The 20,769-nt window shown below is 30.8% G+C and overlaps 1 protein-coding gene across 4 annotated transcripts; it reads left to right on the top strand.

The window, feature by feature from the left end:
• The first annotated feature begins 10,612 nt into the window (after window positions 1-10,612).
• Window positions 10,613-20,756, top strand: LOC101249639 (uncharacterized). Of its 4 annotated transcripts, none has more exons than XR_011221071.1 (13): window positions 10,613-11,155; window positions 12,279-12,423; window positions 13,506-13,666; window positions 14,220-14,399; window positions 15,347-15,422; window positions 15,926-16,003; window positions 16,755-16,840; window positions 17,368-17,441; window positions 17,744-17,789; window positions 18,782-18,891; window positions 19,254-19,428; window positions 19,976-20,095; window positions 20,328-20,756. XR_011221071.1 is itself a non-coding variant. In XM_004238864.5 (12 exons), the coding sequence occupies exons 1-12, from the start codon at window positions 10,892-10,894 to the stop codon at window positions 20,467-20,469; spliced, it is 1,590 nt and encodes a 529-aa protein (XP_004238912.1). In that variant the 5' UTR covers window positions 10,625-10,891; the 3' UTR covers window positions 20,470-20,756. The 4 variants fall into 4 exon arrangements, 2 of the variants coding, with proteins under 2 accessions (XP_004238912.1, XP_010320755.1); XR_741346.4 differs by having other exon boundaries at window positions 20,275-20,756; XM_004238864.5 differs by lacking the exon at window positions 19,976-20,095 and having other exon boundaries at window positions 10,625-11,155; window positions 20,275-20,756.
• Window positions 20,757-20,769: the final 13 nt, after the last annotated feature.

Below are 20,769 nucleotides of genomic sequence, written 5' to 3'. Positions count from 1 at the left end.
CAATAAATAAAATTTATGTGAAATTATTTTCTATCACCATTCACAATATTCAAAACTCAGAAATAATAAATAAATCTATCTACTTTTTCGTTTAATTATTACTATATAAATATAATTCTCACGACTCAAACTCGTAACGAAAATTCATCAACCTTTTGATACGCTAAACACACACAGGAAAAGGGAAAAGCCGTGCCAAAAATTAGATGGCATGTGAAGCATTCGTGTCGTCACAAGTTTATTGCCCCGTCAACCAACCCTACTTTTAAATTGTTGAGGAATTTATTCAACTTTAACAACCTAACCAACTTTTTTAGATTTTTTTATTCACGTTCGATATTTTTATCGGAGTCTGACTAAATTCAAACTTACATTAGAAAGTCTCACATTACTCATTAGGGGTAAATTAAAATTACTTTCTGACGAAGGCAACTTTGATGACTCAAACTTGAGATATCTAGTGAAGAATAAAGGAGTACTTACCTTTACACTATAACTGTGATTTAAATTTTTTTTTAAAAAAAGTTGCTAGCTCTTTAATGATTTCTTTGATTTATTAAAATTTTTGTTTTGATTTTTTAAAATAAGGATGAAATTGAAAGAAAAAAAAAAGTAATGTCAACTTAATTTTGTAAAATATTAAAATTTTGTTCGACACTATATTTTGAGTCTTTAGATCATGGATGGATTTCCCTGTAATTAAATTACTAAATCTTTAGTATAAATTTGTTCGATACTAAATTATCTTATATTATATCAAGTTACACTTATTGATCATGAGTTCCTTTGAATTGAATTATTAAGTTGATGATTAAAGTTTTATTTGATATTAGATTTGAGTTGTTCTTGTTTAGACAATAATTATCTTAAAATTATATCTTAAGTTGTAATTATTGATGAATTTCTAGTCCTAGTTGAGAAGAGACTACACATGATGCTAGTAAAAAATGACAGTTCGATAGCAATGTATAATTCGCTATACATATATAATCAAAGCGAATTGTATAAAACGAGAAAGAGAAAGAGACTTGGGTAGAGAATTTGTATAAAACGAAGTGTATAAAAAGAATTGTGTAATTATAAGTGTATAGAATAATTATATACAATTTTAATTTGTATAAAATGAGAAAGAGAGAAAGGCAAAGGAGACTTGAGCAGGAAATAATTGAATCGAATTATATAAAACGAGAAAGAGAGAAATTATATACAATTTGAATTTGTATAAAATGAGAAAGAGAGAAAGGCAAAAGAAACTGGGCAGGGGAGTACTTTTATTGTATAATCATAAATATATAGAACGAAAATATATGTATTTGCATGTGTATATACAAGTTTCTCTAGCTTATACAAACAATAAAGCAATTTATACATTTTGTTCTGTTTGTATAAGCGAGAGAGGCGAGGGGTGGCGAGCGACATCTGGGAGATGGGAGAGAGGGAAACAAAAATATATGTATTTATACAATTTCCTCTCATTTTATACAGATAGAAACAGATTTTGTACACGTGTTTGTAAAAAAGTGAGAAGAAGCGAGCGAGAGATGAGAGTGGCGAGCGAGAGTTTAAGAGAGAAAGGTGACTAACAAACAGTTTGCTACGGGACACAATTAAATCAAAGGATGGTTATAGCAATTAATTTGATTTATTATTTTGCTATTATATATAATTTTCCCTTATTATAATCATACATATTATACATAACGCCACACCATAACAGTCATAAATATTTCAATAAATATATATAATTAATATAAAGAGATTCAATAATGACTTTTTCAGACAAATATAATCAATATAACGATGTTTGATTGTATAACCAAACTTGAAACACTTATTAGCGGCATAATATAATATTTGATTAAGACATGAGCTAATTAAATTTAAGTCCAAAGTATTAGGGGAAATATTAGGCTTTTGAGTCAAAAGCAGCAGTGGGATAGGTATTTTAATTAAAATAATTTGTAAATAAATTACTAATTATGGATGGTACATGTCACACTAACACTACAATTTATCTAAAATCTAAAAAAATATTAGTAGTTATTATTTTTACTTAATCTTAATATTATAGTTAAGTTGAAATAATTAACTCCCTCTAATACACCTACACTAGTTGATATTATGGAACAACAATAATATACCTCTATATCAAGTTATTTTAGGTAACCAGAGTGACGATATTAAAACTTTTATTACGCAAAGTCAAAATATTAAGCTACGAATCATATATTTTCAGCAAGAATTAATCTTTAATAGATAGTTTTCAACACCAATTAAGCACTACTTCAATAATATATATCTATGAGATAAATTTATTTATAATTATTTTAGAATATTATTCACTTGTTAAATTGTTGAATAAAATCAACTTAAAGGACAACCCCCCCCCCCACCACCACCACCACCACCAAACCTTATTTAATTTTATCTAATTGCACGTCATAGATATGGTTAATTAGAGTCAAGATTTGATTAAGACGGTTAAATAAAGTACTATATTATAGTTTCATATTTTTAATTAGGATGAATGTTAGGTTTTATTCTTAAAAATTAAAAGCACCCACGATTTTCAATACTTTAATCAGTCATTGCATTTTTTTTTTCAATTTATTTGTGAATTGCTAACCAAAAAAATGGAGTTCGGAGTCTAAAGGGCATAAAATATTAATAAAGATTTCAAAACGATATATAAAATTTTATATTAACCAAAACGGTAAAATTGCTGAAACAATAGCGATTTCCTTTGCCGAAAAAAGCAAAATCGCTTTAATAGCAGCGATTTTGTAAAATGTGATTTTTTTTAAAAAAAAATCACTGCTATGTAGCGATTTTCATTTTTTTAAAAAAAATAAAGAAAATCACTGCCTAGGTAGCGATTTTCATTTTTTTTAAAAAAAAAAGTTCAAATGAAGATGTGTTCATGAATTTTTTTTAAAAGAAAATCGCTCATATTTTGCAAAATCGCTGCAGTACTAGCGATTTGCTTTTTTTGGCAAAAGAAATCGTTGTTGTTCTAGTGATTTTACCGTTTTAGTTAATATAAAATTTTATATACCATTTTAAAATGTTTGTTAATATTTTATAACCTTTAGACTTCGAACTAAAAAAAATAAAAATTATACTTGTCACAACATCACTACATTCTATCTAAATAATACATGACAACAAAGTTTGTTAACAATTAAGGATAGTGATGTTTTAATACTGTTAATTAATTAGCTAGTTGATTTATTAAATTAATTAAAAGAATAAGTAAAATTTCATAATAAACATGTTATAAATAACTTAAAAAATAAAGTCGCATTCTATGTGATAAATTATATTAACTATAATATTTGTGCATATAACTAAAATGTGTTGATTAAAGTGAAAGCAACACCATCTAATAGTATATTATTAGTGCTACAAAATTTTGATTGAATAAAACATTCTTTTAAAAAAAAAGTGTATAATTAGAAATTTGATCATAATTTAAATGAATACTTATATCTGAGAGAATGATATATATATATAAGTAATTTCTTTTTATTCATTCTTTTTATAATCACACAAGAGAATCCTTAAACTCATCTCTTTTAAATGTAATCAAATATCAATTGTACTAAACAAATAATTTTTTAACATAGATCACTTTAATTAATTAGTTGAATGGTGCCAAATGACTTAACCAATGACCAAAGTGAGCACTAAACAATATTTGATTATTGATAGCGTGTGGTAACCTTAAGCTTTACCCACTTTATTTTTTTGGTTTAATAGAAAAGAAAGGATTATAAAATTATTTTCCCACATATAGAGCATAATTAATAACCTACATTAATATCCAGAGGCGGAGCCAGTTTGGAGTCGGTAGATAATTTATGCGATTTTATTTGACAAAAAATTTATATTATCAGGATGCAATAAATATTCAATTTCGATCCATTCAACTAATTTGTATATTCATATTTTGAACTTTATTAGTGAAATTTTGATTTTGTCACCGTTCATACCACTATTGTAATGTTCATTCTTTTATTTTATTCACTTTTTTTTTTGGGAAAATAGGATTAAAGATGATAATTGCACCCACTAGCATATTTGAGTTTATTTGAAATTAATTCACTTTATCCAATAAAGGGCTTTTAAAAAAATAGAAATTGTTGCTTTCATTATATATGTCACCTTTCCAAATATATATGTTTGACGGACATTTGAACCTAAATTGTGTTTAAATATAATTAAATCCTTTTTTTAAAAAAAAGTTGAGAAAATGATTAATTTGAGTATCGAGAACGCAAATTGTTGGTGTGTGGCTCGGTTTACTATTTTTACCTTGCCAAATATAGCTAGCTTTGAGAGCATGCGTACGAGAAAAAGTTGATTCTAGATTTTGGTGACTTTAAATGCTAGGTCACGTGAGTGATACTTATGAATCTCATGCAACTGGCTAGTGAAAACTTGATTAAAATGTCCAAACTAGCTTCAAGGTGAATATTAAGATCAGAGTAGTTGGCATGGGTTTTGGTTTACTATCTTTACCATGTCAAGTATAGCTTTGAGACGCAGGCGCACGAGAAGAAAACGATTCTAGATTTCAGTGAGTTTAAATGCTTTGATCATGTGATCAGTAACACATGTAAATCTCATGAATTAACTCGTAAAAATTTAAAGAAAATTTGCAAGGACCAGGGTGTTGGTGTGATGTTTGGTTTACTATCTTTACCACGTTTAAGATAGCGACAAGATGCATGCGCACGAGAAGAAGCCAACTCTAGATTTCAAGTGACTTCAAATGCTTGATCATGTGAGTGATACACATGAATCTCATAAAATTGGATTCTAAACAATTGAGAAAATGTTCGAGGTAAGTATCGAGATCAGCGTGTTGGCGTGCGATTTGTTTTACTATCTTTAACATGGTGTTGGCGTGCGATTTGTTTTATTATCTTTAACATGTTAAAGATAGCTTTAAGATGTATGTGCACGAGAAGAAGCCGACTCTAGCTAAAATTCAATGACTTTAAATGCTTGATCATGTGAGTGACACACATGAATCTCATAAAATTGGATCGTAAACAATTGAGAAAATATTCAAGGTGAGTATCGAGATCAGGGTGTTGGCGTGCGATTCGTTTTACTATCTTTAACATGCTAAAGATAGTTTTGAGATGTATGTGCGCCGAATCTAGCTAAAATTCAATGACTTTAAATGCTTGATGATATGAGTGATCACACATTTGAATCTCATAAATTGGCTCATAAAAACTTGAGAAAATATTCAAGGTGAATATCGAAATCGGGGTGTTGGCGTGCGATTTGGTTCACTATCTTTACCACACCAAATATAGCTTTGAGGCACATACATTAACTCTTAATTTCATGCCAGTTACTTTAAATGCTTGATCATGTGACTGATATATTCGACCGAAAAATATATCGATATGTCAAATTAAAAAAAAAAAATCAATCAAAAGAAACAAACCTAACACACTTAGGTCAGAGCCAAGTTCAAATGACCTTAACCAATTCATTTTTTTCTTAAAATGATGAATTTTACACCACAAAATGAATCTATGAAATAATTATTATTTATTAATATGAGAAGAGAATATAAATATATTATATTTTAGGTCATATAGGAAAAGATTTGACTTTTTAGCATAGGTTAACATGTTTAATATAAAAATAATATGAATTCAAAGAACTTGAGTACCAATTCATGTTCATGAACTTCTAAGCTCAAACCCTAAACATGATATATAACTAAACTTTTTAAATATAAAAAAGGTATAAAACATGCTCTCTTTTCTAATTTCTAATAAATTTGATTCTTAGAATCTTTTCTTTTTTTATAATTTAAAAAAAAAACTATGTTTACTTCCACCACTTCAATGCAATTGTTATCCACATCTACACTAGAATTGTTTATACTAGGAATAAGGTTTAATATATACTTTAATCCTTCAATTTGCATTTAAATTCTCTTTAGACTCACATTTTTAGCCTAATTAAATCATTAATTTAAATATATAATTGTACCATTTATACAAAGTCACTTTATAGTTGAGTGGTGTTAAATGACTTCCATTAGACTAATTAAGTTATGTACCCCACTTCTTTAAATTAAATATGTATTTTAAAAAAGCAAGCTAAATAATTTTCTCTCCTACAAATTCATATATATTGTGGCACTAACATCTCATAAAACCACTATTATCCTTTTTCCTATTTTTATTTTATCCAGTCCAATTTCATTTAATTTATTTACTATATTAAAAAAAGTAGCAATGAATAACTTTTGTTATTGAATAAAAGGAATTCATTTGTTAATTCTATTTAACGATAGTGTTTGTAACAAATTTTAAATATATGGAAAATAAATAAGCTATACAAATAAAATCTAAATAAATATGATTTTATTAATTAAGATAGCTGGTAGAATTCTGTTGATCCTTTAATTCTTCTCTCCTAAAATTTATCCATGATTCGAGGGCCGTTAGTGGCGTGTTTCTCGATTAGGATGATTTAGATTTGACTTCTATATGAATATTCCATAACTTTTTGTGGAATATTTCGAGATCTATATGAATTTTTTTAGATGTCTTTTCAAAGGAATATAGTACCTTTATATAAGGGTACTGAACTAGTATTTAGAGTTGAACAGCCTCCAAGAATTTTAATTGAAACTGAACACATCTACTAAAGTCTCAATTCGAATTAAATACGTCTCGTAGAGTCCTATAAAATTTCAATGTCCACCGATAGATTAACAATTACCTATCAAAAATCATGTGAACTATGGGTTTTTTTTTTTATATATATAAGTGATAGACTAGAGATGAGTTTGACAACTTATTAATTTATATATAATGGATATTGAAATACTTTGTGGAAAATAATAAAAAGATGATAATATTTTGCAACTTATATTTATGAGTTTATTATAATTATCCAGACATGATCATTTATAGAAGATATTTAGTAAAAAAAGGTGTTATTATTAATTTTTTTTTGAAAAACGAAAAAGAAAATAGAGATATAAATAAATTGAATACAAACAAATTCAAATTTGAAAGTGTCAAATCTAGATGTAAAATAAATACATGTCCCAGACAATTAGTAAGAGGACAATTCAATGTTCAAAAAGAAATTAATAAAGTAGTGATATAAAGCATGCTTTCTTGTCAAATTATTTATTAGTTGAAAATAAGAATCTTGTAACCTTTTAATGATAATCTCTTTTATTTAAATAAAATAAAATAAATATAATAAGTAAGTTTGTCTCTCCACCAACTAATTTGTGGAATTATATATACCATTTGAAAATGGTATCCACACCTACATTATAATTGTTTATAAGAGAATTGCGTCTCATTTTTTATCTAGTCGATATTTAATATTTATATTAAAATTAAATAAGTTTAAAATCACGTGATTATGCTTCTAATATATATTTTTTTAATATTATTATTTGTTAAATAATCTTCTACTCATCTTACATGGAATTTCATATTAAATGTCAAACAAAAATTGGAACTAGCTAGAAAGGTAAGACTCATAAGAGTCTAAAAAGGCATTATTATCAATGAAACTTTATTTAATTTAAATAGTGTATATAACAATATATAATTCGATATTTTCGAATTATATCATATAGGATCTAGTAAAGAATAAATAATTTTTCTTTTAGAAATTTTCTCCATGTCCAAATTAAAACCTTGTAAAATAGGGTAAACTGAAAAGTTTATAATTATAAATACATTGTTGAGTTTCCTGATATAAGGAAAAAAAAGTGATAATTATATTGTAAATAGGGGTTCGAAAGTTAGTGTTCTGAATTTCTTTGCATAAACTTCCAATTTTATTATTGTATGTTTAAGATTGATTACGGAGAAGGAATTTAATTTATTCTGTCACGATTAATTTATTGATAAGTACAAGTATAATATGAGATTTGACTTATACTCAAACACAAGTTTATCTAAAAGACAATTAATTTACCAACAAAATATTGCTAACTTTCAACTTCAAATGATCAATTTCTTTTTTTTGTTTTCAATTGATCCAAAAAATGAACCACTATACTTTTTTTTAATGGATTATCATGTAGACCAATAAAAGTGTAAATCTTTTATCTTGTTCTATTCATATAAATCATAGAGTCAAAATATTTTCTAGTATTATCCAAGCAAAAGAAGGTGAAAGTTAGTGTGTACACATATAGATAACCTTTTTCACACCACTTAGGAAACATAATTATTGGGACAATGTAGACCAATATAAGAGAGGACATCTATACACAAATATAAACTTTCCATTGAAGAGTCTTTTCTAGTTCTTGTAGTGGAATTTGACTGTATATATATTCGTTTTCGAGTTTAAATTCAAAATCTTTAATTTAGCGTGAAGAGTCTTATAAAATTGCTTATAATATGTTTTTTTTACGATAAAATTTTGAATTAGTCAGGTTAGTAATTCCTAACACAGAATGGCTAGTCAAAAAGAGAAAGAAGACTATTGTATCTAGTTTTTAATCTTAACATGTAAAATGTTTTTATTTCTTTCTTCACTAGAAAAAGTGAGAGTGAAAGGTGTTAATTTTTTTGTTTGTTTTCGATTAGTATTTGGTACATGTATTTGAATCTTAATTAACTTGGATTCCCGTTGCGTAAGGCCTATTAAATTCATATACACTCTCAAGTTTTTGTCTATTTCATGATTTAAATTCAAAACCTCTGATTAAAAATGAAAAAATCTTATCTATTCCATGATGACCTTGCAAAATATCCCATAGGACTTAGGGGTATATAGTTTGCAAGATATTTTGTAACTATTTATTACTTTTCAGTCTTAAAATGTAACTTCAATTCTGACCAAACCTTTCTTATCTTACAAAGATTCTTTTTCTTTTCTACCAAAAATTGGGGTTTATTGGAATTTCATTTTGGTAAAATATGTATCTTTCAAAAATTTTGGTAACTTTGGGCCTAGTATAGTGGGGCTGGGATAAATCTCTACACATCCAAAAACTACAAGGACCAAAGAGCTATTTGGGCTTATTATGGACTACTAAGGGCCATTGGGCTTTGAAGGCCCATGCACAACTTTGAGGTCCATTTACTCTACTTATATTATCCGAATTCGGATTAGCTGGAATTCAATAATGGGCAACTTTCACATATAGCAAATAAAAAATTCATATTTATATGCTATAGCAAAGTTTGCATAATTGCGCTCCTTAGCAAACATAGAAACTGTATAATTCGCTATACATATACAATTGAAGCAAATTGTATAATACGAAATGTATAAAACAAGAAAGAGAAAGACACTTGGGCAGAAAATTGTGTAAAAATAAAATGTATAAAATGAATTATATTATTATAAGTGTATAGAATGATTATATACAATTTGAATTTGTATAAAATGAGAATGAGAGAAAGACAAAAGAGTCTTGACAAGAAATATATAATTGAATCAAATTGTATAAAACGAGAAAGAGAGAAATTAGATACACTTTGAATATTGTATAAAACGAGAAAGAGAGAAAGGCAAAAGAAACTGGCAGGGGAGTATTTTTATTGTATAATAATAAGTGTATAGGACGAAAATATATGTACTTGCATGTGTATATATACAATTTTCTCACGCTTTATACAAACAGAAACACAATTTATACATTTCGCTTTTCTTTTTATTAGTGAGAAAGGCGAGGGTCGCGAGCGAGATTTGGGAGAGTGGCGAGCGAGATCAGGAAGAGGGGAACAAAAATACGTGTATTTATACAATTTTCTATGCTTTATACAATTAGAAACAATTTTTATACACTTGTGTTTGTATAAAAAGTGAGGAAGCGAGCGAGAAATTGGAGGAGAGTGGCAAGCGAGATATTTTTGAGAGAGAGGCGTCTGACAAATTTTTGCAAATGTTTGCTATGGAGCACAATTAAATCAAACCCTAGCTACTCCATTTAATTTAGGTTATTAGTTTGCTATTATATACAATTTTCCCTTCAAATAATGAAAAATTACATGAATAAATACATTTTTAAAAATAATTACTGATTTTAATGATACTTTTTATTTATTACCATTTATAGTAATATTGTGATAAATTTGTATTATGTATTAAAAGTGAATTATGTATGCAATATATTTGAATTTTAATTGTTTTTGAAATACGTCATGTTTGTTTGGTAAAAAATTGTCACATTGTATTATAAGTGTATTAAAATGTGTGATAAATGTATTATCCATCATTTAAACTTGTATTATATTTGAATAATAAAATTATCTTTGTAATATGTATTAAACTTGTATTATAAGTGAACTAAAAATGGTTAAGTGAAAAAAAATGTTATTGCTATGATAAATATTTTTTTATTATATTATATTTATGTAAGTTTCCCTTCAATAGTACAATATGACACCTTCGTCTTACTTAACCCAACAACTGCTAACTAATGATGGGAGGTTTGTTCTCGTTTAAATTAGGACACCGATTTCTTATTCCTCTATGGATGTGGGACTTCTTAACACTTTTCGCAAGCCTAAACCTTAATTGGAGCGTGAACACTCATATGGACTTGGACAAACCTCCCCTTATAAGCTAGCAACTTTTGGGCATTGGTAAGAAACTCCACATTGATAGAGAAATCAAAATTCAGTATCCTTATATAGATTTGAACAAACCTATCCTTGTGAGCTAGCAATTTGTGAGTCAAATATATCTTTTTTCGATAATCGCCTCCGAACTTAATAAATCAAAGATTGTGTACTATTGTTTATATTTTTTCTCAATAAATTTCAACTAACATTACAGCTTTAAAAATCTTTAAACAACAACCTACTATTATATTATAAAACAAAAAAAACTACACAAAATTTCAACTTTCAGTGAGTTTACTTCAATGGCGACTCAGTATAATCTTTCGTTAATCATCAAGAATCCATCAAATGAAGATGAATTTCTACTTGTTAAGCAAAACCCACCTCCTAAATTCAACGATCCTGAGTATGATTCTTTTTCCGATTCCCCTTTATGGGATTTTCCTTCTTCACCATTGTTACCTCTTGATTCTCCTTCAGATAATCAATTTTCTATACAAGTCCCTGAATCTTGCTCAGATGAGGTTGATTTAAGTAAATTTGATCTTAATTCAGCTATTCATAAGGTAACGAAAGAAATTTTAGTAGCTCAGTTGGTTGGTTTCGTAAACTTTCGCTCTTTATTAGTTATGTTCGATTTCACACCTTGTAATCCCCTTCCCTTACTTAATTTCTTTAAAAAAAAATCCTTACTTTTTTGGGATAGAGGCATAATTGTTGTTGTTGTATCGCGGAGTTAGGTAGGATCAAGGGGTTTATTTGAACCTTCGGCAAAAAATTACACTCTTTATATCTGGTTTATATATGGAACTTCCTTTGGTTTCTTCGTGTCTTTAGTTTTTCATATTTTGAACCCCTTAGTGAAATTCTGGTTCCGCAGCTGGTTGTATCTGTATTTGCTTAGTTATTGGGGTAGGCAAGAAACTTACTTTGTTTACTCAGTTTACTCCTTTTATCTAAGATTATGGACTTTTAAGCATAGGGGTCAAGTTTTTTTTAATTTTGGACGTGAATTCGGAGAGATTGCTGTATTTTGTGAAGAATCTGCTCACCAACCACTTGAACTAAAAATAGCTGACAGATGTATAATCGATATTTAGTAGGTGTAATCACCTGTGCATAATGTATTGAACAGTAAATCCTGTCAGCTATTTGTGTGAAGATACATTTTTTTTCCAGAAAAAATGTTACAGGTCAATGTTTCTAAGAATTGAACATTAAGGATGCTAGCTCTACTTAAACATTTGCCGGAAATTTCATAGTATGAAGGCCCTTTTACGGAAAGAATGTAGATTTCTTGGTGAAATGAATACTAAATTGCTTTCAGCTTACTGCTGTTGCAGATTTTATCCTTTCAGTATCTGGATCTTGGTGGATTTGTCATTTTTAAATGATTAGTTATGAAATTTCATGTTTATTTGGCGCAATGAGTATATGTACTCCCTGTTGGGGCTTATTGAACTATCATTATGCCTTCATTATTCTTATGCCTATCATAACTATTGTTATCATGATCATAATAGTTGTAATTGTTGTAAAATCGCAAGTAGACTTCATGAAAGGTATGGTACTGTTTCTTATGCCTATCATAATTGTTTAAAGGAGACTCGTCTACATATGCTGCAGTCTATACATATGCATGTTTTGCAATATGAAGCTGTTAAAGCTTGTAGGTGATGATCATTGTAGGTTCTAGAGCAAGTGGAATTAGAGGATACCCCAGTTGAGTGGAAATTCATGAAGTATGTACAGGAGCCTGAATTTGGACCAGGATTGCCAGTAAAGACGATCTACATCATTGGAACTTTGGGTCCTAAAAATGGAAAATTAAAGGGTTCGACCAACTTCACTCAGTTCATATTTATCTTTTTTTTAAGTATTAGTATGAATACTGCTGTTGTGATTTAGCGGGGTCTTATGTTGTAGTCTTAGGAAGGAGGATCAATTGCCTCCCAATGTGAGCTTGCTCTTAGTCCAGTTGTAAGAGCAACGTATGTCATTGGAACTATGTTAGTTGTAATTTCCAGCTAAATTAGAACAAATTATTACTTGGTCTTTCCCAAAAGTATCCCCTTTTCTTAAGTAGAAACCTGATGTCACTCTTCAATACTTTTAGAATATTGTTCTGCTATGAAAATTAAAAGCATCCCTCCTTTTATCAATTATCTTTATCGAATTGCAAACTTGTCAAGAAGTAGTCTTAAATCTGCTTTAGGTGCGATAGATATTTCTGAAAGGCTATGTCATGTCAACTCTAATATTCATGTCTATGCCTAACCAAAGTAAGGCTATAAAGCTGAGATGGTGTGGCTTAATTGGTCGGTTGTTGTTAATAATCTAACAAGGTATACTACCAAAGCATATTTCACATATAATGCAGGTTACTAATTTCAGAAGTGTGATCCAATGTTGGAGAAGCATGATTGTTCTTCTACAAATATAACAGATTAGTTTCTCGAGAGATGGTCTGATTAGACTGATTCCTAACTGAATCTGATAAAGTATCTGTGAAATCAATTAGTGACTGCAATCTTTATCTGCGGTTCACATTTGCTTCAACTTTTCGAAAGGAGAAAGCACGTGGTGTCAAAACTCAGTTTGGTGGAATTTCACTCTCTTATCGTATCCCAAATTTGCAAGTCGAATTTAATGGATTCAGTATATAAGACTCTAGGGGTTAGAAACCATCATACATATTTTAACTGCTTCATTACCACTTATTGTCTATTGTGTATCTCCTCAGTGACTGAGAAATGACAACTGTCCTCCTTATGTATTTTCCCAAATGAGATAGCATCCATTATTTCTAATGGGTTATGAATGACAAAACTACCATCTTTTTATACCTCCCTAGCTCTCCTTTTTTCCTCTTGGGATGATTGTCAAGGTTGTAACATGGTAACTCATGCTGAACAGATGTTGAGTTCTGCAAGTGGATGACCACTGAAGGATGCATTAGTATGCTTGCTGAAGTGAAGCCTTGCAATGACCGTGTAGGATCAATGGTGGTTGTTGGTCTTTTGAATGATTCAACAAAATCTGGGACATGGAAAATTCCTCCCACCTTGAAATGTCAGGTTAGTTATTATGTCTTGTGCTTGCTGACCTGTCAGTTCTGTCATTAAGAAATGAGAAATGAATAATACATGGACAACTAATGATATTCCATAAATACCAAATTGACGCTGATATTTCATGGGACAGAACGGGACGGGATGTAACTAGAATTTTTCTGAAAACCTGAAGTCAAGAAAGAACTTAAGGGACACTCTTATCAGAAACTCCCTGATATGGTCATTCATTCTCATTGTTCTTTGTTTCTGAAAGCGATTAAGTCAGCCAGAAATTGTTCATTCTGCACAACTTTGGTGGCTGTTGAGGCTTGTTGAAGTGTAATCACTAAACTTCATTTGAGATCTTTATCCTGAAGTTTCTCTTATTTGCACAAGCAGTTGAAATTTAATCTATATGTAAGATGGCAACTCCAGAAAGAATCCTCAGTCTGATAAGCAATGAATATCATAATGTTTGAACATGTATATGTGAAAATTTTGTGTCTTTGATTCTTTTTTACTATCTTAAGGACAACAATACTGTCCAGTAGGAGCTGATGTTTTTCTCATGTTGCAGGAGTACCCTCTTGGTGTTAAAATTATACCTATGGAAAGTAGAACAGCTAAACCTTTTCGTACAACAAACTTAATTGTTTTCCTGCCTGAATGCAATGCTAATGAGCATGATGATGGTTTTATCGCTCATGGGGAAGCACTCATAGTAGACCCAGGATGTAAGTCATCTTCATATGAACAGGTTAGAGCTAGTACATAATCTACTTGTTACTGTTTTTATAATGTGGAACAAACAAATGATATTTTCCCGGCCTTAGAAGTGAAGCCATAAAATGCAAAGAAAAATCCACTCAAGCAACTACTTTCACATATTTTAGTCTTAGGTGGATAGTGTGTAACAATTTCCTTTACTAAAGATAGATGCACTTGAATTGTTGTACACTTGCTGATACATTTCTATTGAAGTGCGAGACTTCCAGAGGTCTAACAGTGTCTTTGCGAATTCTCTGAAGATTGGTTGACTATAACTTTATAAGGGTCACGTAAACAAGCAATGGAGGCAAATTATAGTATGATACCTGAGAGAGTAAATTCTGAACAATTGTTGTAGGAGCTATGTTCGCTTCTGCTAAAGAATATTGGCCGTTACAAATTTTAGGTGACAGTATATAACAAATAATTAAAGAGACCCTTCACTATCCAAAAATCTGTCTTTAACAATTCCTGAGCAATTGACATGCTTCTTATCTCCATGTTTCCAAGCTTCCTGTATGTTTGCTTACCATATGCCTTAACGATTCACCTTTCTGGCTAAAGCCTTCTTTTCAAAACCTATGATCTTCCTTGCCGATTATGCGATGCTTACATATTGGATAAGAAAATAGTATATGTGGTTTGTTAAAGAAAATGTCAATTACGTTTTGTCACATTCAATAGAAAGATACAGTAGCGGAGGTAAAGCCGAAAATATTTGTTCAGACTTTAGTGTTTGTAGATTGAATAGCTTTACCTCAGCAATGAGTTCCTGCACATGTTTCTCTTTTCTATTTGTCTTGGTAATCTGTTTAGGAGTGGTTGAAACTCTTTTTATGCTTCTTCTGTTTGTTTTCATCTTTTTTCCTTTCTTGTAATTGGTTCTGCCTCTTATGCTGTTGTGACATCTCGATGCTCTGATGCTTGGATTACCAGCTCAAGGAAATCATTGCTGCTTTGCCGAGAAAACTAGTCGTCTTTGTGACACATCATCATAATGATCATGTTGATGGTAAGCAGCTTTCACATCCACGCTTGGAAACTTTCCCCTGCTTAGTGTCACAGCCTTATGCTATGCACAACATTTGATTTTTCTCACACTGATGTCATCATACTCATCAAGGGTTATCTTTATGTATTTTTGTTTTATTTCAAATGATCTTTCTTGAGCCGTCTGGACAAGATCTACGTTTCATGTAAAGTTATTACAAGTTTCAGTTTCTTTGTATCCGGCCCTTTTTATGTATTGGAAAAAATTAGTGCTATTTTTGCAGTTACGAAAAAATTTCTTTATAGACATTTGGCTGGCTTGTCAGCAACAGTTGGTTGATTAACTGCAACATGTATTTATTGGATGTCTATTTCAATAGAAGCTGGAAAACATCTATTAAATGATGAATAGTTTCTTTAATTTTGTTATCTAAAGTATTATTCTCCATACTTTTTTCACCAGACTAATCTGTAGTTTTTGTAAGTAATTTCTGAACATAAACTTGTGCTACCTGCTATGCTCAGGTCTTTCAGTAGTCCAGAAGTACAGTCCCGATGCTCGTCTTTTGGCTCATGAAAATACGATTCGTCGAATTAGAAAAGGTCAGAAAATTTTCAATTCTGTAGAATAGTGTCTATCTTGCCATAATTGAATCACTTTTTTGTTTAAAGAGCTACGCTTTTACTTTACGTTCTATGCTTTTCTAGAAGTTTTATCTAGCTTTTTAGAAGATTTATTTGTCAGTAGAAAACCTAAAGAACTTCTAGTACTTATTGTCATTATAATCATTATTTTTATTTTATATATGGTATTGGCCTAAGATGAATTTAAATGGAGAACTTGATCAATGAGGATTCATATAGCCAACCGTAACCTATTTGGGAGTGAGGCGTCATGTTATTGTTTAAATAGCTAGCAAGGGTTGCGGGTCTATACCCTTTTTTGGTCATGAAAAGAAGAGGGGGAACTATTATGATGAAGGATGACTTTTATGTTTGTCCTTTGTTGTTAAAAGGCAATTGCTTTTCATGCAAGAATGTATTTTCCGTGATAATGGGCTTACAAAGAGACATGCCATATGATGGACTTGTTTTGATGTTCGTAGCAATTTTTAATTTTTTTTTGGGTGGGTGGGTGGGTGGGTGGGGGGATCAATAACTTCTCATTTTGGCTAACAGGAATAGTTTCTAGTTGACTATGATGACTCTATTAGTGTACATTCAAGTGAGCATAAAATATACGCATGTTCGTGCACCATTTACAGCTTACTGATCTCACAGTATGTGTGGAAGTGAAATATTCTTTATCAAGTAAATGCATTTAATAACTTAAAGTAATTTCCATGTGATGCAGATGATTGGTCTCTCCCATATGTTTCAGTTTCTGGATCTGAGGAAATTTGCATTGGCAATCAGAAATTAAGAATTATCTTAGCACCGGTAATCTCCATTTATATCCTAGCTTCCTCTGATGAGAATCAGCACCCCCATGAAATTCTGTTTTTGACATTCATTTTTGTTGATTCTCTTCTGGTACTTGCTTCTTTATAGAAGAGATTCATGGTATTACGAGTAATCTATGCTCAGATTTTGACTTTTGCTTCAGAAATGAACCATTCGAGATTCTCACGGGGCAGAAAGCTTGTCATATCTATAAAGTCTTGTCAATAGAATTTTATGACATTGATAGGTTTTTAAGTAATGAGAGTGATTGTACTGCTACCTTTAAAACATATTTACTAGAGCATGGTGAATTTGTGTTTGAACTTAATACTAGAAGTTGTAAGAAGTGAATTAATTTAAAAGTTAGCTCCTAGTTTCTGAAATGGAATTTTCTTTGTAATGCAAGTAATCTCTTAGTTTTACTTCTGTGTTTACTCAACCCTCCATGCAAAACATTCCAATTTTCTTGTACAATTTTTTCTGGAATTTTAACACGTTCTTTTGGTGACAATATTGTGATTCAGGGACATACAGATGGACATATGGCACTGCTTCATGTTAGTACAAACTCGTTGATCGTAGGGGATCATTGTGTGGGGTAAGATATGTTTGATCAAGAAACTTCATATCCTTTAACAAATGAATATTTTCACTTGATAAATAATTTGTGGACATGATTACCAATTTTAAATGTAGCTTCCCCCGAAATAGTAATAATAAAAAAATGCAGTTTCCTAGTCCTTTTGAACAATTCTTTTAGCTTTTCTATGATGATACGGAAAACAATCTGTTCAACAAGTCTGTGATTGTGTTGGCCTACTTTGCATTTGTTTGTGATAGCTTCTCAATTTCTTCTCCTTTCTTAAAAATTGCTAATTTGATGTATCCCGTTGGTTTCAGCCAAGGAAGTGCTCTCTTAGATAGCGCGTCTGGTGGAAATATGCAGGTAAGTAACAATAGCATCTGTATGTTTCTTTTTGTCACTCTGTCATACTTGGAATGCTAATTAGAAGATGATGATTGGTTGTTGGTGTCTTAACTTTTGAAACTTGATTTAAATAAAAGGATCCGACTCTTCAACCAGAAAAAACCCACTATACTTTTCTTTTCCCATATAAAACTCGTTTACTTGTTTTCTTGTCAATGAGCAAGCCTTGCTCATGCATTCTATTAACTTTCTTGAATAGCCTTTTCCTTTCCTCTCTTTAGCCTTTGAAACTTAAATGTGAACTAGCACCTCTACTGAAAGCAGTGAGAATTAAGACTATACCACCACATTTTTCATATTCAAATTTTATATCCAATTCTAGATTGTTGATTCATATCAAAAAGATCAGCTATGAAAGTTTTTAACAGTTTTAGTCAATTGAATGGCAATCTAAATCTAGTATTGTGTCTGTTAAGGGTACTTAGATGGTGAAACTATTATGTTTTTAATATTGTCTTCCACAGGTTCTTTAATCTACATTCAGGTTCCCCTATTAAAATTTGAAAACATTCACTCAAAAATCACTAAAAACTCGCTAAAAAAGTGAATGAATTTCTTTCTGCTAGGGACAGGGGTTCAGCAAGAGTGTTTTAGCTGAATTCTGTAAATCTAACTTTGATAGTTTTATTTACCTTTTACAATAATGCTCATTTTATAATACCTTGTGACAATACTGAATAAGATATGGATTAAAGGAAGTAGGGGGTTGGGGAATCAACAAAAGTGCATTTGTGAATTCTGTAACTTAAATTGCTTTCTAGTTTTATTTTTATTTTCCGATAATGATTTTTGCTGTTTTCAATAACCCTAGTGAATATACAGAAAAAGATTAAGATTAGAGCAACTTGTAGGTGTTCATATCTGTTTCTATTATCATGTTCAACTATGACTTGGTCTTTCTCTTCTTTTTGAAATTCTCAGTATCGGAACTTCAATTTTTTTTTAAACAGGATTACTTTCAGACAACATACAAATTCATTGAGCTCTCTCCTCATGCGTTGATTCCCATGCACGGAAGAACTAATATGTGGCCAAAACACATGCTCTGTGGGTATCTCAAGTATGAACTTCAGACCTCTTATGACATATTCCATATATGCTTTCACTCAGAGTGCCTTTTCTGTCTATCAGCTATCGGCAAAATCATTGCCGAAGTATATGGTTAACAATTGTGCAGAAACCTTGCTTGTTTCCTTGTTGCTTTCTCCCACCATGTAAATCTTGTAGTCTTGTTTTATTGAACATTATGCTAATATATGTCATTAGCTGTGAAATTTGTTCAGTTAGTTTTATGTTCAATGTTTATTGATGTTGTCTAAGATAGATGTCAATCAAATTATCATTCTCAAAAAATTTATAAAACAGATACACTGATAGATTAAATTGACGCACATCTAATTTATTATTATCTGGGATTGTCAGAAACCGGAGAAACAGAGAATCAACCATCTTAATGGCAATAGAGAATGGTGCTAAAACATTGTTTGACATAGTTGCTTACACTTATGCCGATGTTGACCGAAGCCTCTGGTTTTATGCCTCATCAAATGTGAGACTCCACGTGGATCATCTAGCAGTCCAGAATAAATTACCAAGTGTATGTATTCTTTGTTCCCTTGTGATTTAACATCAATTCATTATATGTCAGAGCTTATATTTATGATCACTCCTGTTTTGGATGTCAAATTTAAGGTTCAATAATAAGCTTACTAAAACTGGAGTCCTCTTTGGAAATCCGTGACGCTTGGCTGTCTTAGCAGCTTTGAAAGAGCCTCTCTTTACAGTCAAAACTGTCTGTTTCATAGAATTATGGTCCATGGAATGTAGTAGTTTAAACTTTTTTGTACCAGTTTTCACATTAAATGATATGCATGCTTATGTTTCCTGAATGACTTAACCTTGAAGTTGATATAATTGCTTTTAGTCATGTGGAAACTTGTGGTGATCCATAAAATTAGATTCAGCCATTTGAGCCCCGTAGATAATAATTGACGAGAGATTCCATGCTTGCCAACACTTTTATGTCCTGATTTGCTCCATGTCTGGCTTGAGTGTAGACATAAGTGCAATAGTTGGGCCATATATTTATATGCCTTTAGTAACTTAATTGATTAGGATACCAAACTTTTCTGTGTCATGTGCAGGACTTCTCTTTAGAAAATTTCAATCGCAGTTGTGCTGAGTTTGCTGGCATGGTGCATAAAATATAAGGAAACTTTCAGAAAGCAGCCCCCTAAGACCTGCAGTTACCTTTCTTCCTTTAGGTTGGATAACTACTTATTTTCCTTGTAATAGCTAGTTGCTACTGCCTACGTACATTTCATCAGATACAGTCTCGAAAGTAGATCACTATCACAATTATGGACGACTACCTATTTGTTTGTGCACTTGGTTTTTATATTTCCAAAGGGCCTTAGAAGTCATTTCCATCATCGATTTGCAGGATTTTTCAATCCAAAGTTTTCAGGCAAGTTATGGGCTGCGTTTCCTTTTTAGGTGGATATTAGAATACTCAAGTAGTGCATTCTCAATAAAGCATCACACAGTCAGAGCGGCTTTACTAGTCGGTACTGGAGCTCTGGCCATTGGTTGCTTGGCTGTATCATTCTCCAGAAAAAATGAACTCCTCTCTAGGTGATGCAAACAATTCTTGCTCCGGAAGGCAGATTTCGTCAAGGAAGTTAATTTACCGTCTGGCTCCAGGTCATGTTCTCTCTCATTGTACCAGAAGCTCTAGGAGAAGCATGAAGATGTTTACATTAGTAGTAAAATACTCATTGATAGTGTTGTGCGCATAACTCGCCATCATTGTTCTGCATTTCTGATATTTTTTTGTGATTAAAGAAACCGATTGGATCAATTAGAAGTGTAAGACAAGATTATTGTTAATGGATCACACAACTTCTGAGACAGTTATCATAGAAATCATCTTTTGTTT

The sequence above is a fragment of the Solanum lycopersicum genome, chromosome 5 (genome assembly GCF_036512215.1).
Source record: "Solanum lycopersicum chromosome 5, SLM_r2.1".
NCBI classification, from domain to species: Eukaryota; Viridiplantae; Streptophyta; class Magnoliopsida; order Solanales; family Solanaceae; genus Solanum; species Solanum lycopersicum.
This window is presented reverse-complemented; position numbering and strand designations above follow the sequence as displayed.

Excerpts from the sequence above, each read along its gene's own strand:
- LOC101249639 (XM_004238864.5), top strand. The coding sequence starts at position 10,892 with ATGGCGACTCAGTATAATCTTTCGTTAATCATCAAGAATCCATCAAAT. Across the intron at positions 15,423-15,925 it reads TCATAATGATCATGTTGATG|GTCTTTCAGTAGTCCAGAAG; the intron begins GTAAGCAGCTTT and ends TGCTATGCTCAG. Across the intron at positions 17,790-18,781 it reads CGTCTGGTGGAAATATGCAG|GATTACTTTCAGACAACATA; the intron begins GTAAGTAACAAT and ends TTTTTTAAACAG.